Genomic DNA, 23,138 nt, shown 5'->3' on the forward strand with positions numbered 1-23,138 from the left:
CTGAGGAATGAGCTAACCTGTGGTTTCTCTGTCCCCCAAGAGAGGCATAAGACAGTTAACATGTTTTTGGTAATACTTGAAGTTCCAGGTTGGGGACAGAAAAGCTGCTAGCCTTTTAAGGCTTTTCCTCTCTAAAAGTTAATGAAGTCTTAGTGCCTTCCTGCTTATATTGTTTGTTGCTGATTATTGCCGTATATTCTATATTTACATATGGATTTACCAATTTTCAGAACAGGAAAACCTACATCAGAAATATATATAATTCAATGTCTCAAAATTTCAGTGTCCTATTAGTGGCAGAATAGGAAGGTAAAGTAATTGAAAGCAATTCAGAAACCCCAAACTGCAAATTCAGAATCAGGATTTTCAAGCAAATAATGAAGGCTAGTATTCTGCTTTGTGTCAACATGAAAAATTGTTCAGTTAAAACCTTCTGAATTGCCATCTTAACCTTGTTCTGTGTGTGTGTGTGTGTGTATAATATGTCACTGTCACACTGATGCTTAGTTATCTGTACCTTAATCAGTTAAACAGAATTGACCTGGGCACTGATGGAAAGCACTGATTAAGTATGTAAACTTAAAATATTCAAGTAATAGTATCAGGGGGCTTTACTATTGTTTGTTCGATATTTACTATTGTTTGTTCCTCTTGTTTAAATCTGTCTTTAGCTCTGAAGGAACCTAGGTGCCTCAGTAATTGGCACTATGTAGGTATAAAGCCCTGAAATGATGTTTATTTTTTGCTTTTGGATTAAGCACATGAAGGTGCCATTAGAGGGGTAGCAGTGGATGGATTAAACCAGTTGACAATCACAGCTGGAAGTGAAGGATTAATTAAATTCTGGAAGTTCAAGACCATGGACCTAGTTTACTCTGCAAATCTCTCTTCTTCTCCAAGTGCAATGCTGCTTCACAGAGACAGGTGAGAATCTAAAACTATTTCAATTACAGCTTAGATTGTTGTGTTGTAATCTTAAAGTCTAAGCCTCTCATAAAAGACCACAACAAAAATGTCTTTAATTTCCTAACATTTTAAGCTAGAAATGACTATTAGTCCTTCAAGGAGCTTTTTATATTGCAGAAGGCCTGGAAACTTGTCTTGCTTAGGAAATTTCAGTAGAACATAAAATTTTGTTGGGTAATATTAGGATATGCTTGTCTGTTTTATCTCTGAATATTAACTGCCAATATGTGCTACTAATTCTTTCCAGTGGTATTCTGGGAATTGCCTCAGATGACTTTGGCATTAGCGTTTTGGATATAGAAACAAGAAGGATCGTCAGGAAGTTCTCAGGACACCACAGCCAGATTAATGACATGGTGAATGTATATACTGTACATATTTATGTGCTGATAATCTGCAACAAAAGTAAATTCAATTTGAGGGTGATAGATTTGTTGTCTGTATATAACAGATAATAAAATACAAATGTGCATTTTAAGTTGGATCCCTTCTTCTTGTGTTCAGCTGCAGAAGTCAAAAAATTCAGGGTGCCCCTTTGGAAACTGCAACCATACATTGTATATGTCCTCTTAAGAATTAATATAGTTTGCTGATTGAGCATTTTAATGTTCAAATAGTAAATATACAAATTTTAGCTCACCAGTACAGACCTGGAGTTTTATTGTAATTTTATTACCAAAGGACGGACAGTTTAAAAAATGAATGTGTCTGAAACCTTATTTTTTGTTCTTAATCAAATGAAAAGTTAGAAGTAACATAACAGATATTTGAGGCCACACTAGTGTCGTTGAGGGCAGCAACTGGGAAGCTATCCTTCTTCGAGTGATTGCTCATGTATATTCCACAGTAGGTGTGCGTGCTCGCCACGTGCACAGGTGCCGAAAGTTTTTCCCTTAGCAGTACCCATACTGGGGGAGTACCACTGCGACCCCTAGAGTGACACCTCTATACTGTGCTATAAGGGGACCGCGTGCTTCCCCCACCCTCAGTTCCTTCTTGCCGCCAGTGAAGGTAGTCAGAACTTTGTGCTCCAGCTCTGCTGCAGCCTTTCTACTTATCCTTAGTGGTACCATTTGTGGAATTGTTACTTCAGTTGTTAGAATGGGCTCGGGGCATGCCCTGTGCCCTAGACTTCAAGTCGTGCGATTCCTGTCACCGTTCTCTGCCTAGGAGTGACCCGCATGCTGAGTGTCTCCGCTGCTTGGGTGAGACTCACTCGGCGAATGTTGTAAGATCTGCAGGTTATTCAAGCCGCAGACCAAGAAGGAGAGAGACATTAGACTCCATGCTCTAGTCAAGTAATCAGTGTTGGCCCCAAGCCCGGTGCACTGAGTGGACTCAGCTCCCACCGCTGGGTACGTAGCGAGGCACCCTCTACTAGCCAGTACCGTTCTCCCTTCAAGAAGCTGGAAGAGGGCCCTACCTCACAGCGGTACCGAGGCAAGGAAAGAGGGGAGGCTGGTCCCACATCGGGCAACCCACGGTCCCCCCCGGACTCAAGGTCTCCAACTCATGTTTAGCGGAGCAGCCCGGCGCTGTCCGCGCACACATCTCCACCAGTACGGATGCTGTTGATGATAGAGGCATTGCAGGCTGCAAAAGACATTGAGTCTCCTGGTTCCAGGCATGCAATCAGTGACAGATCCCCAGTCCCAGGGCAAACCCCCATTGGGGGTCCATCGAACCTCTCTTGCGGGTCGCAGTTCCCGCTCCGAGGACTGCTCCCTACACCGTTTGGCGCGCAGCGATCAGTTGTCCGGCTCATGCCCTCACTCGACGCTGACCAGACCATCCCGATCACCACCTGGACAGGAGTCTTGGGGACCCGCTACGCTGCCTGCCAGGCAGCATCAGGATTGAGGGAGGCACCAGGAACGTTTCTCTTCACAATGGGACTACCGCAGCCGGTCTTGAGGGGGTAGACGTTGTTCTTGTTCCAGTTCTCGCTCAACTAGATATTGCACTCAAGATTCCCCAAGGCCCATGGCTCCGTGCTGGCTCTTTCCCTGGCACTGGACGACACCATAATGGCGCCTCCATCACCAATCCCTCAGGAGGATTTTAAGGCACACCAAGACCTGCTAAAGCGAGTGGCATCCAGCCTTCAGCTGCAGGCTGAGGAAATGGAAGGCCCCTCCAATTCCCTCTTTAACATGTTGTCCCCCTTGACACCGGGCCGCATGGCTCTGCTCCTGCACCAGGGTGTAGCCAACTTTTCCAACACCCTGTGGCAAACTCCCACCTCCTTGGCCTCAGTCTCCAAGAAGGCTGAAAGGAAGTACTTTATGCCCACCAAGGACCATGAGTACCTCTATTCTCACCCGACACCTAACTCGCCTGTGGTAGGGTCGGTAAACCACAGAGAGCATCAGGGCCAACCCACACCTACCCCCAAGAGTAAGGATGCCAGACAACTGGACTCTTTTTGGTAGGAAGATTTATTCTTCAGCAAGTTTCCAGCTCAGGGTAGCCAACCACCAGGCCTTAATGAGCAGATATAACTTTAACCTGTGGGACTCCCTGTCTAAGTTTGAGCCTCTTCTCCCAGACCAGGACAGGAAGGACTTTAAGGCGCTAGTAGAAGAGGGGGCGGCAGCGGCAAAAGCGGCGTTGGATGCAGCCGACACGGCAACCTGCTCGATGGCTTCGGCAATTTCCATGCGCAGGTGTCATGGCTCCTCCTCTGTGGCCTGTTGATGGAGGCCCAGGACCTCCCTTTTGATGGGAAGGCGCTCTTCGTGGACCAGATGGATGTCAGGCTACGTAGGATGAAGGATTCCCACATCACCCTGCAGACATTGGGCCTCTATGTCCCTCCAGCTAAGGACAAGGCCAAACCACAACCGGCGGCTTAGCCTGCGAGGAGCAGATACTAGCCCCCATATAAGAGACTGAGAGACCAAAAACGCCGGTCTCAGCTGTAGTCCCGCTCTGCCCTGCAGCCTGGGCCCTCTAAGGGCAAGAGGCAGGGAAAGAGGGTGGTTTTGATTATTTTGCAGGGAGGGACTGGGCCAGTTGCCAGGGAGACCCCCTCCCCCCAATTAATAAAGTTTGTGTTCCGCAACTGTTTGCCTTCTGCATGGCGTGGTCCCGTATCACATTGGACCAGTGGGTCCTCAGCGCCATTTCCCAGGGCTACATGTTGCAGTTCACCTCACCCCCTCCAAACCACCAGCCCTTCCCTGTAGGCCCCGGGGACCTGAAGCATACCCACCTCCTAGGGCAGGAGGTGGACCGTCTGCTGCATCTGGGGGCAGTGGAAAGAGGTACCAGTAGAATTCCAGGGCAAGGGGTTCTGCCCCCAGTACTTCCTGATCCCAAAGGCCAAAGGGGCCTCAGCAGATCGCCCCAGCAGGGTTTTCTCCCCTGGTATGAGAGGTTGATCCACTTGGAAGTCGCTCACCAGCCTCTCCGAGAGTGGAGAGTTCCCCAGATCGACTTCTTTGCAACTCACCAGACGTCTCCCTCCTCCCCACCCCTGAGGACATTGCCGCTTCACCTGGACCTATTCTTCCAGGATAGGGGCTGCTTCCTCTATCCCAACCTAGCCACGCTCCACCTGACAGCATGGTTGCTCCGTGGCTAGATGAGGAGGAAGGCAGATGTTCGAAGCAGGTAAGGCAGGTCCTCCTGGAATGTAGGAAACAGTCCACACGCCACAGCTGGTCCAGGTTCTTCAAGTGGGTGAGTGAGCGGAGAGTCTCCCCTTCATCCATGCCTGTTAAGCTTATCCTGGACTATCTCCTGTCCCATAGGACCCAAAGACTGGCACCCTCCTCTGTCAGTGTATACCTGTTGGCTATATCGGCCTTCCACCCTCCGGTGCAAGGGCTTCTCCCACTCTATGACCTCCCGTTTCCCTAGGGGCCTTGACCACTCATTCCCATACGCGGGACCCCCTGTGCCGCAATGAGATCTGAACCTGGTTTTGTCCCAACTCACAGGCCCTCCCTTTGAACCCCTGGCCACATGTTCCCGGTCTCACATCTCATGGAAGGTAGCCTTTTTTGTGGCAATCATGTCAGCCAGCCGTGTCTCGGAACTCAGGGCCTTAACCTAGGAATCCCCTCTGTACAGTCTCCCACAGGGATAAAGTCCAGCTTTGCCCACACCCGGCATTCCTCCCGAAGGTGGTCTCCGCCTTCCATATGAATCAGAGCATGTTTCTCCCTGTGTTCTGTCCTAAGCCCCATTCCTTCAATGAGGAACGCTGCCTCCACACACTCGATATACGTAGAGTACTGGCCTTTTACCTGGATCAAACCAAACCATTCTGGAAATCCTCATAGCTTTTTCTTGCCTCGGCTGAGCGGGTGAAGGGGCAACCTATCTCCACCCAGTGTCTTTCCTGCTGGATTACCTCATGTATATGCACGTGCTATGATCTGGCAGGGGTTCCCCCACCACCAATCATTAGGGTACACTCAACCAGGGCTCAGGCCTCATCAGCTGCCTACGTAGCCCATGTCCCTATCCAAGACATTTGTAGGGCTGCCCCTTGGGCCTCAGTTCACACATTCACTTCACATTATGCGATCGTCTCCCAAACTGGGGATGATGCTGGGTTTGGCAGGGCAGTGCTCCGTCTCAGGCTGTTGTGAACTCCTGCTCACCTCCAACAGGTATAGCTTGGAATCACCTATTGTGGAATACACATGAGCAATCACTCAAAGAAGAAAAATCAGTTACCTGTTCCGTAACTGACATTCTTCAAGATGTGTTGCTCATGTCTATTCCACACCCCGCCCTCCTTCCCCACTGTCGGAGTTGTCCAGCAAGAAGGAAACCAGGGTGGAGGGAGCACGTGGTCCCCTTTATAGCGCGATATACAGGCACCTCTCCAGGGGTCGCCACGGTGCTCCCCCAGTGCAGGTACTGCTAAGGGAAAAACTTCCGGCACGGGTGCATGTGGCGAGCACGCACACCTACTGTGGAATAGACATGAGCAACACATCTCGAACGCCAGTTATAGAACAGGTAACTGTCCTATCTCTTCAAAGTCTATAATGGCACAAGAGATTCCCTACAAACCAGAAGTATAAACAGTAGTTTTAAGCATCTGTCGTAACATAGTTATATTTGTTTATTATACAGCGCTAAAGAGTGACATGCTGATGTGAATTAGATATTTGTTTTCAAAATGCTGTCAGGATTTGTATTCATTTACTAATTTATTCCAAATACCAAGAGATGAGTACATCTCTGATGTTGACGTCTTATGTTTCTATATATTTTTTTCTTTTACATTTTGTGGTGAATATCTGTGTGTGCAAAAGTGAGGGCCTACAAACATAATATGGGTCACTTCACTTATACGGTATCCTGCTACACCCTTGCTTTTCTAGCCTTAGGTCTTCTGTGATCAGAGACTATCAGTTTTGTTGTGTGGACAGATGTTTGCCTAGGGCTGGGATGAAACTATCAGTGCAGTCTTCTCTTATGAACTAAAGAAGGATGTGTGCTCGAAAATACTCATTTAGATTTATTATTATTACAGACTTTCAGTTCCGATGGCCGTTGGCTAATAACTGCATCAATGGATTGCACTGTTAAGACTTGGGACCTCCCATCTGGATGGTAAGTCAATTTAAGTAATGTAGCAGAGAGCTCTTACTTGCATATGAATTCCATGCATTAAACCACAAAAAAGGCTTGATGCATTGACGATGTCCCATAAACGTACACTAATTTAAAAAGTTGATATTTGTTGAACATTAGTATTTGAAACTGACTTGTTTTGTCTGGCATTAGTAATTTTTTATAGCCATTTTATGAAGCTCTTGTAAATGGGAATTTATAGTAGAAAATTATATAATTATAGTATAGGCAGTGTTTGAAGCCTGACATTGAAATTGTGAACAATAAGACTTCTTGGTTTTTTACTTTCAAGCACATGTACAATTAAAAAGGTTAGAAGGTCAATTTTACTTTGATGATAAAACCACATACCATTCAGGAAAGCAGAACATAAGGTTGCTTCCCATGTCAATGCAAAACACTTTGTAAATTCAAAAGCATAAAATGACTGTTTGTTATCATGTCTGTAGTATCAAACACTACGTTAAGATTGCAAATCAACTTTAGTTTTCCATTTCTACTTGCTTATAAACTTCCCGAAAATTTCTGCTCTGCTCAGAAATGTATATTCTGCCCTGAATGTTCAGTTTTGGCTGAGAAGTACACAGAATAATTCAGGAGGTGGGGAAGATGTATACAGAGGGGACTTCAGGCTCCCTTTGTGCTTTCCTGATCTAGGCTGATACCTTAGGGCATGTCTACACAGCAAAGAAAAACCTGTGGCTGGCCTGACTTGGGCTCACAGGGCTCAGACTACGGAGTTGTTTCATTGCTGTGTAGATTTCTGGGCTTGAGCTGCAGTCCAAGTTCTGGAATGCTGTTACCCCGCAGGGTCTTAGAGTGCAGGCTGCAACCTGAGTCCGAAGTGTACACAGCAGTGAAACAGCCCCATGTCCCAAGCCCCTTGAGCCCAAGTCGGGCCAGCCACATGTTTTTCTTTGCTGTGTAGACATACCTTTAGTGTAAGTTAGAGAAGCCTGCAAGCAGCTGGGAACCAACTGAAGATTTGCATTGTTATGTTGCTATGACAATATTAAAACTGAAAATTATTTACTTTCATTTAAAATACATGATGTGAGTTGTATCACAGAAAGATTGGTCAATAGATTGTTAAAAGTCATGCCTCAAGTTAGAGACCAAAAGATTAATGGATGAATTAAATTTAGAACTTCTCTCCTCAAAACGATTACAGATTCTTAATGTTGATTTCATTTCTTATTAAAGAAATGACTTGGAAAAGCATATGATAAAGTTTTTAAAGGCAATCTAAAACAGTCAGTGCACTTGCCTGGAGTGTTTAGCTTGTTTAACATTTGCATCTGTCGCTGTGGTACATAGATGCTATTATATTTTATAATGGAGATAGGAAGTCAACAAAATAACTCTAGCAAAATTCTTGTTGATGTGGAATCAAAATGACATGACATTCTGTCTGAAAAAAATTAAGGTAATTTAACTTGCTTGGAATTTAGGATATACTGAAATAGAGCAATGATGCTCATTAAACATTCAACTGCAGGTCTTGCTTTCCCTTAGTATGGTTAGGAATATGAGCTATTGTACACATACAAAAACAACTACTAATTTTGAAGCTGTATATAAGAGAAATTATAGATGTTGTTTGATTCAAAAACATCAATCTTTTACAAGTTATGATACATCTGTTTTTAGTGTGCACTCTGCTATCCACTCATTGAGCACGTTGTGTATAAATACTGCTGAAATCTGAATGATGATTAAATGGTCTCCTTAAATTTCACAGAAATAAATGATCCATCTGTGCTTGATTGTATGTCATTTAATTGTTGTAACTGTATGCAAATTTCTCTTTGTACTCAGTGTAGCTTGGACAAATTAACGTTAATTTACATGCCCTGTACTCATAATCTGGGTTATCTTTTTAACTCTTTCTAGCATTGAACTTTTTCCTAGTGCATACTGAGATCACCAACACATCCTTCTGCCTCTCCCAGCCTAACTCATCATACTTACATTTCCTTTTTGAGTGCTAATGGATTCTCTCTTGGTGAGAGACAGTGGTTTTATACAGGCATCTGCAGGGCTTCTTTTGCTCACCGCCCGCATTCACTGCTATGCTTCTGCTCTTGTGCTGTTGAGCAGCTCTGTTGGAAATCCCATGACCTGGCTGACTTCCCACATTACAGATTTCTCTCCTCTTTCAGTTCTGCCATCTTCCTTGCTAAACAACTCTACTACCACAACTTAATTAAATCTCACACCCACAATCCCTCATGCCTTTTTGTTACTTTTGGCTCACTGCTCAAACCCTCTGCTCCCCATATGCCTACTTCTCTCTCCACCCAGGATCGCTCTGATTTCTTCGAAGGGAAAATTTGACAAAATACAACACGAGGTGACTTCCTCTTCCTACAACTCCTCTCATCTTTCTCCGCTGTCACAGATGGAGAAGTTTCCCTCCACTTGCCCCAGTGGTCCCGTCAGATCTCCTGATCTCCCTCATACCCACTCTGATCACTTCCCTTTTGGCTCTTCCCCTCACAATACAAGCATGTTCTGGACTTTAATAAGTCACCTAGTTCAGTCTTCTGCACTCAAGGCAGCACTGAGTAATAACCAAACCGTTCCTGACAGGTGTTTGTCTAACTCACTGCCTCTCAACCTTTCCAGACTATTGTACCCCTTTCAGGAGTATGATTTTTGTCTTGCGTACCCCAAGTTTCACCTCACTTAAAAACTACATGCTTACAAAATCAGACATAAAAAGACAAAAGTGTCACAGCACACTATTACTGAAAAATTGCTGACTTTCTCATTTCTACCATATAATTATAAAATAAATCAATTGGAATATAAATAATGTATGTACATTTCAGTGTATATTATGTAGATTAGTATAAACAAGTGATTGTATGAAATTTTAGTTTGTACTGACTTCGTTAGTGCTTTTTATGTAGCCTGTTGTAAAACTAGGCAAATATCTAAATGAGTTGATGTATCCCCTGGAAAACTTCTGCATACCTCCAGGGGTATGCATAACCTTAGTTGAGAATCACTAGTCTAACATATTCTTAAAAACCTCCAATGACCGATATTCCACAGCCTCCGTGGGCAATGGTTTTTTTTTTTTGGTGCTTACCTGTTCTGACAGAGTTTTTTCTTAATGTCCAACTTAAACCTCCCTTGCAATTTTAAGCCCATTGCTTTTTGTCCTGTCCTCGAACATTAAGGAGAACAATTTTTCACCCTCCTCCTTTGTAACAACCTTTTATGCACTTGAAAACTATTATACTGTCCTCTCACAGTCTTCCCTTTTCCAGACTAAACAATCTAGACATTTAATCACTTTTTTTTTGCTCTCTTCTGGACTTTCTCTAACTTGTTCAGATCTTTCATGAAATGTGGCACCCAGAACCGGAGACAATACTCTGATTGAGGCCTTATCAGTGCAGAATAGAGTGGAAGAATGACTTCTCATGTCTTGCTTACAACATTCCTGCTAATACATCCCAGAATGATGTTTGCTTTTTTTCCCAACAGTGTTATACTGTTGACTTATATTTAGCATATGATTCACTATAACCCTCTGGCCCCCTTCTGGAGTACTCCTACCTAGGTAATCATTTCCTGTTTGGTATGTGTGCAATTGATTGATCTTTCCTAAGTGGAGTACTTTGCATTTGTCCTTATTGAATTTCATCCTATTTACTTCAGACCATTTCTTCAGTTTGTCCAGATCATTTTGAATTTTAATCTTATCCTACAAAGCACTTGAAACCCCTCCCAGTGTGGTATCATGCACAAATTGTAAGTGTATACTGTATGCCATTATGTAAATCATTTATGAAGATATTGAACAGAACCAGTCCCAGGACCAATCACTGCCGGGTTCTACTCGATATGCCCTTCCAGCTTGACTGTGAGCCCTGTTAACTACTCTGTGGGAACAGTTTTCCAACCAGTTATGCACCCATCTTTATAATAACTCCATCTAGGCTGTATTTCCCTAGTTTATGAGAAGGTAATGTGAGACCGTACCAAAAGCCTTAATAAAGTCAAGATATACCACATCTACTGCTTGCCCCAGATCCACAAGCCTTGTTACCCTGTTAAAGGAATGGTTTGACATGATTTGTTCCGACAAATCCATATTGACTGTTTACTTGTCACAATAGCATCTTCTAGGTGTCTACAAATTAACTGCTTGATTATTTGCTGCATTATCTTTCTCGGTACTGAAGTTAAGATGACTGGTTTTGTAATTCCTCGGATTGCCCTTATTACCCTTTTTATACATTGGCACTATATTTGCATTCTGCCAGTCCTCTGGAATCTCTCCCACCTTCATCTCTCTCTTCTCCTCCCTTCTCCCCCCATCCTAAGCATCTGTAGCTTCCACTGATATCTTGGTCCAGGTGTGACCACCTACACTTCTAAAAATCTTACGGTAAGTGACTCAAGTTGGACATTTAGAAAATAGAGAAACACAGTGGGCACGTGTAAAAACTTTGGTTTAAGTGACTTGCATAGCATCATAGAGGACATGTGTTGCAGAGCCAGGGAATGAACCTTTTTCTCCAAGTGTAATTAAGCCTTAACCAAAATCATCCTTTCTCTTCCTGCAGACCCGTTTCATTCACTTCACATCTTCCAATTACTTCAATAAATGAACCAGGAATCCTACAGTAAATGGATTGTTCACTACTGCACTGATTCATTTACTAAGCACTGTCTCTCCTACACCATATAGAGTAAACAGTTCTTTATTTCAAAGTGTCTTTGCATATGAAGAAATGCTCATTTAAAATAATAACTTCAAATTCCTTGCTTAGCAGGGAGTTTCTTGCCAGACTGTGCAGATTTTGAATTTCAGGAAAGGTTATGGAAAGTGGTGTATACAATGTTAGGACCTGATCATGTGTAACTTATGTAGGATCAAAAATATTAGTCTTGGGAGACACGTGTTGGTGTGACCAATTAAAACTGTATAATGAGTTTATTATAGGCTGATGTGCTATTAAATTAAACTGATGTTGCCTATTTAGTTTATTTCTGTTTTCCTCTTCATTATTGTCAAAATAACAGTTGTAGTTGAGGTTTTTAAAAAATACAAAATCCAATGGTTTTTTTTAATCTATTACAAAAAACTAAACACTGAATTTTCCTTTAAGTTATGATGGGAGAAAAATGAGAGAATTCAAGTACAATTGAGGATGCTATGCTGATTTTAATGTTTAGTTGGGAGATGCTAACAGTTTGTTTTTTGTTTTTGTTTTTTATGCCATGTAAGATGGCACAAGCTAACAATCAGTGGCAGTCCATTAGTGGGAACATGGGGAAGTGAAAACAAGATGAGAGCCCCAAAACATAGTGTGTCTATATAGATCTAACTGAAAATATAAAATGTATTTTCTTGCCCCTAAAAACCAATTTAGTAGTAAATCTGTGGAATTGGCGGTGGAGAAATGGTTTCTTGACTTCCACAAAATATGTAAAACTGGTGTGTAGGGGGCACTTAAAACTTTATTATATTGCCTCAAAAAAGAGGTGACTTAAAGTAATAAAGATTAGTCATCCACCTGCTAAAATACACATCATTTATTGGATTATTTGGAAAAAATCTAGTTTGTATGTATGCTTCCATAATCTAAGTGCAAATGTGAAAATCACATCTGTTTCACGACATAAAGTTAAGAAAATGAATTCATTGCCCTGTATATAATCCTTTTTGTTTGTTTGTTTGTTTTTTGTTTTGTTTGTTTTCATAGCCTCATAGATTGTTTTTTGTTAGACTCAGCAGCTATCAGCATTTCTATGTCTCCTACTGGAGACTTTCTAGCTTCATCACATGTAGATGATCTTGGAATTTATCTATGGTGAGTACATAATACATTTTAAAAAGTATTCAGAAATATACCTATTTGGGCATAGAATTATGGAAACTGGAGATGGAAAAAGGCCTCTTAAAGTCTATCCTTCTACTGCAAATTAAGAATTGTTCCTTTCAGTATATTCTTCATTGTTTTGTCTTTTCCAGTTCAAAAATCTCAAAAGGCTTCTGTTCTTAGGGGGACAGTTCTACCATTAAATATCTCATGATCTAGACACTTTCCTAACAGTCAGCTGATATTTTCCTTTTTAAAAATTTCTCCTCAGTACTGCTTAATCTCAGGAGGAGAAAGAGGAGCAGAAAGCCTAGCAGCTCAGAATGGTACCAGTCCCTCCTTCCCTGTCCCCTCCAATGGAAGGCTCCTTTGCTTCTTCCTCCCTTCCTTGCAACAGCCCAGGAAGGGAGTGAGGGGGCCCTGATACAACCTGTCCCCCACCACACCTAGGAGGAGGAGAGTGGAAATCCAGGAGCTGTAGGAGGACCAGATAAGAGGGGCTGAAGAGGGCAGAACAGATGTGAGAGCAGAATTGATGGGAGATCTGGGAGTGACGGGATTGACTGGGGACAAGACTTGACGGAGGGACTAGGGAGACAGGATTGATTGGGTTGTTTGGAGCAATATGAACTGCTGGGCAGAAATAGGGGTGGTGATAGACTTCCTCATTGTTTTTAGATCACTTTAAAAACTGCCAGTATAACAGTACTGGCAAACTCTCCTGGTGCAGATTCAGTATATACCAGCAAAAAGGTCCTTTTGATAATTATAGCTTATACCATGTCCTAGAGTGAATTAAGCTAAACCATTCAAATGGACTTAATTTTGTAGGTGTAGCTGTGTCTACACTAGGGCTTTTGCCAGTATAGCTAGGTTAGCAAAAAATTATATTTTAATCATCATGACTATGCCAGTAAAACATCTTAAGTATAGATTAGGCGTTATTTGTCACAAGCTTCCCTCAAACGTATTTCTGCTGGTCATAGAAATTGGGGGAATAATTGCTATTTGATGATGATGATGCTAATAATAATTAACCATAATATGGGAAATCCTCGTGCAAGCAGTGTAAATGTAAAGCACTTCACAAACATTAAGCCTAAAAACAGTCTCTTCAGGTGGGTAAGTCTAACTTTTTAGAGATAAACTGCAAAGATTAAGTGAAGTGACACAGTGAGTCAGAGCCAGAAATCCCAGCTCTTGTCCTCCACTCAACGTAATAAACACACATTCTAGGGAATGAGAAATTTAACATGTGCTGCTGCAATTTACATGGTAGCAGAAATAATACCGTTTGTAGTAATGGCTAGTTATTCTTGAAATGTGCTTTTGCAGCATGATTGTTTAAAAGCATGGGAGTTATTTTTCACTTGTACCAATATTTTACAGAAAACTTTTTCCAAGTTTTCAACTTTCTGGGTTAGGTTTTGTAGAGATGAGTGAATCTAACCTTGAGAAAGGGAGTCAGTGATGTGTCATATCATAATAGTATCAGAAATTTAAAAAACACTGTTAAAAATAATTGTCCACGTTTGTCTGAAAAAAATTCTAATAATATGTCATCTGTCCCGATTATTCAGGTCTAACTGTTCCTTGTATTCGCTTGTCTCTTTACGGCCACTTCCAGCAGATTATGAACCTTCTGTAATAATGCTTCCCGGAACGTGCCCTACACAAGGTAATTATGGGATGAAAGAGGCTTATTTCTAGTTGTGTAATGAACCTCAAATAGCAGATGTTTAATTTTCTCAGTCTACAATTCAGTATTTTCAACCACGAAGAAATTCATGTAACAGGAAAAAATTCCTTATAATTAAAATAAGGATTCTTTTTTTTCTACCATCTCTGGGGAAATTACTGTTTTTAAAATGTAACACACTAAGGTTAGTCACTAAAATTAGTTCTGCTTCTGGAACACATGACTTGCTCAGTCACACAGGGAGACTGAGACAGACATAGGGACAGAACCCAGATCTCCTTAGAGTGCATTAATCATAAGACCATCTTTCCTTTCATGTATGTAACTGTATGCATATTTGTCTATGAGCAATTCTATAAATATTGTACACACTTCAGTAGGTGAATAGAGTCTGAAGATTGTTACCAGAGTACCATAACTAGTAAACATTTCCCTTTCCCTTCTCTTGGTTGCCCTGTCTGCTTTTCCACACACAGAGATCATAAATTAGTTTGCTGCCATAATATATATTTGGATTATCAACAGCTACTCTGAAAGACACATGTAACTGTGCTAACCAATCACTTTTGTTATTTTAATATATTACACAGGCAGTAACATCAAATATTTTTGTTCATTCTGTCAAAATTTTAATAGTAGTCACAAAACTAGAAAAAACTGTCAAATTAGCTGCATTAGATCAAAATAAAGTTGATCTCAAATTAAATTTGGCCATACTGGTACCGGAACAATTTTTTTAATCTTTTCAAGTTTCCCTGATTCTAGGTTACCAATAATGTTTTGTCATTGTTGAAATATTAAATTTTATTTAATACAAAGTATTTAAAATGATCTCTCTAACTCAAATATAGTTCCATGTTAACATCCTACATCAGTGCTGATACCACTTGTTTTGGTTTACATGTGTTTATAAATGAAATTTGTCTCTGAAAGATGTGGACATCACAGGACATGAAGAAACAAGTGATGAAATGATTGACTATAGTTCACCAGAGCAATTGGAAGGGCAGCTAGTGACCTTGTCATCACTATCTGAATCAAGATGGAAAAACCTCCTCAATCTTGATGTTATCAAGGTAATATTACATGCACACCTCATACTGAAAAGCTTTATTATTGTGGCTTCTGGGTCAGATCTTGTGGTTCCATCCCACCTCCTTTGGATAGTTCTGGTGGCACAAGACAGACAGCTGACTTAACCAGTTGCCTTAGGACTCCACTGAAGTGGTGGGACTCCTTGGGTTGTATAGGAATTGCATAATGACCCTTGCATCACCACCTCAGCCACTATGGGCACTACACTGGCCTCTTTGAGGTCACTTTCCAGTCAGACCAGCTTAAACACCCCTATGAATCTGCTCTACGTTGAGTCACCAGACCAGTATCTGGAAGGGAGGGGAATGGAAAGTGGCATAAAGATAGCTTTACATGCCCCCCATGAGCTGCATCAGGCATAGAAGAGCTTGTCCAAAAGACCATCCCTCTGTCTTCAATATTACTTTAGGATTTTTCATTTGGAAAATATGTAATGCATTTCATAATGCCTGGGACAGTTTTGTAGATGTTTTATTGATTAACATTAGGAAGACTCAAGAGAGTACATTTCCAAAATATAGAAGTGTTGGGTTTTTCTAACAGTCTTGATTATCTTCTCAATAAAGATTTCTTTTTCTTAACTCTGTAAAATCAAAAACTTAAATGATAAACCTGATGATTTTAATTCAAATATTTAAACAGAAAAGGAATAAACCAAGAGAGCCACCGAAAGTTCCCAAATCAGCTCCATTCTTCATCCCAACAGTTCCTGGCCTCATACCACGATATGCTGCTGCTAAGGAAGAAAATGATGATGAACAGCAGGTAAAGATAAAAACTGAATAGCGTTTTAAATATTTTTGTGTGTTTTTCCCCCCTGCATATCCCAGACATACTTTAAAAGTCCAGCGCCAACTGTGTATGTTTAATGCATTCATATCCAGATTCCTCAAATGTTTTGTCCTGTCCATGAAAAATATCTTCGTAGGATGTGAAAGTACACATTGTATATTGGTATATGCTCCAAGTGATGTGTGTGACCTTTTTGTTTTGTTTAGTCAAAGGTAGTAAACCTCGGAGTATTGGCACAAAAATCTGATTTCTACATTCAACTTGAAGAAGCCTTGAGCAGTAATGAGTGTAAGTCAATGTGTGAAATTTCATTCAAGCGTAACGCACTATTAATATTGGGAATGAATGTTTGAGTTCTGATGAAGAATTAGTACGTCATGGAAAAGAGGTCTAGCATATATTTGCAAAGACAGCGGCACTAGGCAAACAGTGTCAAGTTAAAAATTAAATAAAATATAACCACTACATGTGAGAATGAGATTGACTTCTTAAAGACAATATGCTGCGATACCTTGAAACTTATGATGATCTAACACTGGTCTACGAGGCAGGCAGTAAACGCTTAATGTAATGTCTGCACATCTGATCCTTTTAAGCTGGTGATTCTTTAGAACTATCTTAGCAATACCTTTTTATTAACTTTTATTGTGAATGGCCTGCTCACCATATTCAGACAATTTAAGACTCTTGATCTTCCTGATTATTTAAACGTAAGGCTTAAACAGAAATAATTGTTTATAAAAAATAATCCTTTGGGTAACTTAACACTTAGTGCATTTTGAAATTTAAATGCTTTGAATCACCTGTAGAGATTCATGTACTTGGTGGATTTGTTTGTTTAAATGGTGCCCCTGCAGAGCCACTTTAAAATAGGATTTTAGAAGCAACTGTTAATTAAAAAGCACAGAACTGGAACATCAGTAGATTGTCATTAGAGACTTGTTTGCAAGCCAGCTTTGCTAAGATTTCTTGTGTTGCTTCTTAAACCCTTCAAATAAGGTTTTTGAGGTGAACCAGCTTATTCTGACATTCTCCTTTGTTTGAGTGTGAATCTCAGATTTAACTGGGTACAAGTGAAATTTGCAGACAACATAGACTGGCAATTTAAAGTAAAGCAGTTCCTGATAGGGTTGCAGAGCGGTTTCCATTGTAACACTTTCTCCTGTTTTTACATGTTCTCAACTTCCACATTTTGGATTATTTTTTGTGCTTTGTCTGTCCTGAGCTATTTTTTTAAGTTTTGAGTAAAAAATTTTCAGTAGTTTGAATTGTGGGAGAGTGAAACAAGAGAGATCCTTTCCATTTTTAAATAAACTCTGCTCCTTTTAGTACTAAGTTCAGCAAAAAGAACTCAACATCAAGTTCTGGAGTAAATCTCAAGCATGAAGAAATAGTCACGTTTTTAGTCCATGCCATTTTACTGCATTCTAAAATAGTTTGCAAACTTGATTTTTCACTTAACACGTTTGTATTTTTCTGTTGCAATGATAAAGCTGTCAGTATGAAAACAGAGGTGCTGCTGTCCTGTCAGTCAGTTTCTACAGAAGACTGTCTCCAGCCAAGTACTGAGCTTCATCCTTCAGCCACTTTGCTTGTGGAATTTCCATAGATTTCAAAGGGAATTCTGTGTATGGAGTGACTAAGGAATCAGGCCCAGTGCAACTGGGTGGTGGGGATGGGAGTGGTTTGGAGAGGGCTATTTCCTCACACCCCTCTACCAAGGTCATTATCGCCCAGCCTGGTTATTTCTTACTGCTTTAAGAAAATTGAGGATTTTAGTTTAAAGGAACTATCAGAATTAGTAGACTCAACATGTATCCATCTTTTTTTTTTCCTTCCTCTGGTGTCAGTAGGTACATTTTATGTAGCATATTCTATCATTTGGTGACTGACACTTTTTGGTTTAACATTCCCTGCCATAGTGCTAGTTGGTGATTGAACATGAGATAGATAGATAAAATTAGGTACTTTTTGTATCCTATTTTGTATACAAGAACTGCTATAATCAGCTGTTACAAACTGATATACATTTTTATGCAGTGCATTTAGTATCTCAATACACAGCCCTGTATTGGATCTTTTCAAAGCTGCTGTATAGATAAGTGTAAAGACTCTTTGAACAATTACAAGTATTCTCTGAATATTAACTCTATAAATATGTTGCATATTTGTATGCTTTTTTTGTTTGATTATCTCTAGAAATTAGATGCTGCATTTTAGCAGCACTATATTAATGTGACTTTTTTTTACAAATAAAAATTAGCTTTGTGGTTCTTGCTTCATATGTAGCTACTATAACACTCTAGATTGTAAAGTGTTTTGGCAAACAATATAGTGAAAGTTGTGGTCTCTTCTCAGTAACTTCAGAAACTCAAACTCTAACAGAATACAAAGAGAATTTAAGATCACTAATTTATGAACAGCTGCATTAGAAGTTGATCTTGTCATCAGCTTTTACTTCTGAGTTTCAAAAGAAGCATAACTAGAGGTTGCAAAAATCAGGTAGGATTGTAGTATTTGGCAATAGTGGGTAAGAACAGTAATGAAGAGAAAAAACACTTAAAATTACAAAGTGGCCATCTTTCTGTCACCATGCTGGGGGAAATTAATCACTAGCAAAAGTAATAACTGTTGAAAAAGCATTATATAACTTGCATGTTTTATTTACTTAAATAAAGGCTTACCTCAGTCAAAGTGCTATTCAACTCACATGTCTTGGTATATATTATATTAATAGCTTGAAAGTTCCAGTTTGCACTTTTTCTTATGCCAAGAATTAATGGTTTATTAGTGGTTAATGATAAACTGGTGGTTAATGGTAAGACTAAGTTCTTAATGATAAGCTGTACAACACTTTGAAGGCACCAAAGTCAAGGCATAAAAAATATTCATGAAGATACTTATAAGTAGTCCTTAGGGCAAGCCAAACCCATACTACTGATGATGAGATTCAGATACTACTTCCTCTCAATATGTGGTGGAATAGTAATTGCAGACAGATATGGCATTCTGAAGAAACCAAAAAGAAAAAACCCCAGCAAACTAAGAGACTCATCCAGAATGCCACCAAATAGTTGTTCAGAGATTTTGAAATATTTTTTTTCATATTGAGCATTTCTATATCACTTCATTGCAAATGTTTAACTTTCTTTTTTAATACTTTAATGCAGATAAATCTCCACTTAATATTCTAAAGGAAATGGGACCAGCTAGTATTGAGATAGAGCTAAGAGGCTTGGCTCCAGATGCTGGCGGCTCTGTAGAGGTGATGAAAAGCTTTTTGAGACTGATTGGGACAATGCTGAACACAAAGCGTGACTTTGAGCTGGCCCAGGCATATCTTGCATTGTTTTTAAAGGTAACTGTATATGTTCTGATACAATTATTGTTACTACTGCTGCTACTTATTATACCATAATGGTACATGGCTCTGTAAAATGGATAAAATCTGCCCAACAAAAAACAGCCCTGCTTTGAAGAATTTATCATCTTCTATGGTGATGGATTCAGGTTTACCAAAATGATTTACTGTATCTATTGACTAATATGATAACCCTACATGACCGTAGTCTTAACAACTTAAATGAAAAAGTAGAGATGATGGCAAATACAATACTAGCAGTTTTAAAAAAAAAAAGCATTTGAACGTGATTCATTGCCTATGATCATTTGGGTTTTTTTCCAGTTTGCCATTCGAATATGACTAAGTGCTTTTCTTAACCAACAGTTACTTAAAATGTAGTTAAATAACTGTTACCTATATTTTTGCGAGCATAAACGTTTGATTGCATTTGTTCTTTTCACCCTGGGAGTTATAGTTTTCAGCATGCATCTTAGCCTGCTGAGTTTGAGAAACGAGTGAGCTAATAATGAATGTATGTCAGGAGGTGTGAAGATAACTAAGTTGTCGTACTTTATCGTGGCAACAGGCACTCTTTTAAACAGAAGTGGCTTTTTAGTAAAATGGTTCTTTAAGTTGTTTTCTAATAATGATAGAATGTGTAGATTCTGCTGGTTGAGAGACTTTTTATTGTACTATAGGGTAGGAAAGGAATTACAATTGCAACTTTTTAAAATTTTGTCTTCAGATTCACACACCTGTGAGAGTGTCCATTTAACTGAGGCAGTTTAATAATCTTGCAGAGAATATAATTTAAGGGAGAGGGAGCTATTTAAAATTAGTTAGGCTAGAGAAATATAAACACATACTTTATTTAGAGTCCAGGGGGAGATAGACTAATATATTGTAGAATTTAGGCAGAACAGAAATTCCAAGCTCAACATGACTGATAAATTTAACTATGGAAAGAAAAGTGAACAGTGGTACTGTTGCTTGGTGTGTTGATTGTATATTGATTACATTACTGATTTAGTTTCTCCAGTTAGCACTCTGAAATTTGGTAGGTTCTTGTCCCAAGATCAGGCCCCGTGTTAGCAGAATTACTGTTCAGTTGGGAGCCCCAGTGTGTACAGTTGCAACACTCAGACTTAGGAAATCACACTGTATTTATAATAGTTAGCAAAGTCACGAATATTGTAAGCCAGCATGGCAAAGACACACAGAATGAGCTAAGCATCCATGTACTTATACCATTCTTGCAAAACAATCTGAAGTGTTGGTGATCATGGTGAGCAGGAAGATGACAACTATCACTAGTGGTGATCATCCTGGCATATCGCCGCAGGCATATAGGCTGGGATACAGCTTTTCTAATGTTGTTATACTGACACCACTATCCCTAATGCATGTTCAGTAGGGATTTCAGCCCCTCTTCCTCACTTGTAATTTCTTGCCCTACTAATACTGTGGTGCCATTCTCCCATAGCTAATTAATTCTCTTACCTCAAGTTTATTACCAGGGTAAATGAATTGACGTATATGCTATTCTTGTGGTCAGATATCTGTTGATGTCCCTAAATAAAAATATCACCAGCTGGTGTAAACCAGCATCTTCAGTTGTGATTATTACAAAACAATAAACAAAGCCTTGTGCCATCTTGTGATGTAAGGTCACTGTTAATTTACTTATGTATGTTAACTTATTGAGCAACTCCTCCTCCTCAGGCTATAAGGCCTTATACTTACGCTAACTGCTTAAACTACCCTTATAGGGCTAGGCGATCAGTCTCTTGTGTTTCTGCTATCCGTTCCTTACTCCTTTGTTTACTTACTATATAACTATGACTACTACATGGGCTATAGCAGTGGTCCCCAACCTTTTTGTGGCCAGTAGCACATTCATGTTTTCAGAAGAGTGTGGTGGGCACCAACAATTTTTCAAGACTTATTTTGTATTTGTACATTAAATAATACAAAAAAATTCTATATTATGTAATATTAAATATGATGTAAGAAAAAAGCCGTGAGGAAAGAGAACACTGGTGCCTGCAGCCCCGGAGTTCTCTGTCCCTGGCAGACATGGGGCCGCAGCTTCTCTCTCCTCCTGGGCACTAGGCAGGCCCCACACCTGCCGGGAACAGAGAACACTGTGTCTGCAGCATTAGTTCTCTGTTCCCAGCAGGCGCAGGGCCGTGGCTTCTTTCCCCTGCTGGATACTAGGCGGGCACACACAAATGCCCTGGCAGGTGCCATGGCACCCACGGGCACCACGTTGGGGACCACTGGGCTATAATATAGTAGTGTAGCGGTATGCTTCCCTGCATGGGCTTAAAGTTTGTTTCTGAGCTCTGTCCCTTGCTCCAGGTCAACATGTGCTAACTGTGTGAAGTCACTATGCTCCGCCCCAGATAAGAGGAGCCTGGCATCATTCTTCTTGCATTAGTCAGTAAAGGGTCATTTGAATAAACAATGCTGGTTGGCTTGAAAGTGCTGCATCCAGCCTGTCTGTGCCAGAGGGAGACTGGCTGTGATGCAGGTTTTTGAGGAAAAGCAGAACTACTCCCTGGGAAAAAGATGGGAGTGTGCAATGAGCATATCTTTTCATTCATATATCTGGTTTGGCATTGTTTGAGAAAATTTGCTGCCTTCTCCTAGTTAATACATATATAGTAGTAGTAGAGTAACTGATGGTAAAAGGGATCTGACAAAATAAATTCAATGTAATGCTGTCTTTCTTAAAAGAAAATAACATTACTTGCTTTACTTGGGGCATCACTCAAAGGAAGATGTGGGGTGAATAGAAAAGTTGATTCTCGCCCCGCACCCCAAAAAGGTGTGATCATTTGAATTTAAATAATTGACTACTTCTCTTCATTTCAGTTGCACCTTAAAATCCTTTCTTCAGAGCCAGTCTTGCTGGAAGAAATAGCCAAAGTGTCAACCCAACTAGAGGAAACCTGGATCCATTTACAGACTCTCTTCAATCAAAGTCTGTGTGTGTTAAATTATATGAAAAGTGCTTTGTTATAATGTGCCTTTGTTCCTATTTAAGAATGCTAATGTTGGATAAAAATCCTCTCACATTGATGATACTTTTAACATTGCAGATAAGTTTCTGATTCCAACAATACACCTTTGTATGTCTTTGTTAAATAATACAGAATTAAATATTTAACTTTTTTTTAACTCATTTAAATTCATTGTCAAAATTTAAATGTACAAAAATTTTAAAATGTAAAGTGCCCCATTAAATGACTACTGGAGGCAATGTAAATTCTTTTTAAAGATGAATAAACATTAAGGACAAATATAGCATAGCAAAGCTATATTATCATGACCAAAAACATATAATGGAGGAACAAATTATGACAGAGAAAGCAATAAACCTGCCAGTCTCTGTATAGAAAATACTTTGTGTGTGTGTTAGACTTATGCTGGAGCTTAAAAAAAGCTATTGCTTTGTTAACTGTGAGGTAAAATAGTGATACAGAAACTGCACAGCTCCTTGAAGCCCAATTGTCATTGTCATGACTAAGTTCTTGTTAAATCCAATTTGAAGAAACTAGTTTGTTTTCACACTCTTGTAACTCGTTCTTTTTATTTAAATCCTTTTTACTCAAGCAAAGATTGCCAGCTGTAATATCAAACGTAGAATGTAAAAAAAGTTGATCATTTGCGTGTATCAAGTTTATTATCTTGAAATTTTGTGAGACTCTATTAGTGATAATGGGGGATAAAAAAGCATTCAGATTGATGTTCATTGTTAGCAGCACTGAATGTTACTGTGCAAATGAATATTAATCTC

General features: G+C 40.0%; 1 protein-coding gene across 2 annotated transcripts in view; it reads left to right on the forward strand.

The window, feature by feature from the left end:
* The window catches only part of WDR36 (WD repeat domain 36), a 61,118-nt gene extending 38,475 nt beyond the window's left edge, over positions 1 to 22,643 (forward strand). Inside the window, exons 14-23 of one of the 2 annotated variants that reach the window (XM_032770079.2) lie at positions 759 to 924; positions 1,214 to 1,322; positions 6,464 to 6,543; positions 12,291 to 12,398; positions 13,988 to 14,085; positions 15,040 to 15,182; positions 15,844 to 15,966; positions 16,200 to 16,281; positions 19,164 to 19,351; positions 22,214 to 22,643. In XM_032770079.2, coding sequence (XP_032625970.1) covers positions 759 to 924; positions 1,214 to 1,322; positions 6,464 to 6,543; positions 12,291 to 12,398; positions 13,988 to 14,085; positions 15,040 to 15,182; positions 15,844 to 15,966; positions 16,200 to 16,281; positions 19,164 to 19,351; positions 22,214 to 22,363 — 1,247 coding nt within the window. In that variant the 3' untranslated portion in view covers positions 22,364 to 22,643. The remainder of the gene's footprint in view (positions 1 to 758; positions 925 to 1,213; positions 1,323 to 6,463; positions 6,544 to 12,290; positions 12,399 to 13,987; positions 14,086 to 15,039; positions 15,183 to 15,843; positions 15,967 to 16,199; positions 16,282 to 19,163; positions 19,352 to 22,213) is intronic. The other variant, XM_075067150.1, reaches the window with a different exon arrangement.
* The last annotated feature ends 495 nt before the right edge of the window (positions 22,644 to 23,138 follow it).

The sequence above is a fragment of the Chelonoidis abingdonii genome, chromosome 6 (assembly GCF_003597395.2).
Source record: "Chelonoidis abingdonii isolate Lonesome George chromosome 6, CheloAbing_2.0, whole genome shotgun sequence".
Taxonomy (NCBI): Eukaryota; Metazoa; Chordata; order Testudines; family Testudinidae; genus Chelonoidis; species Chelonoidis abingdonii.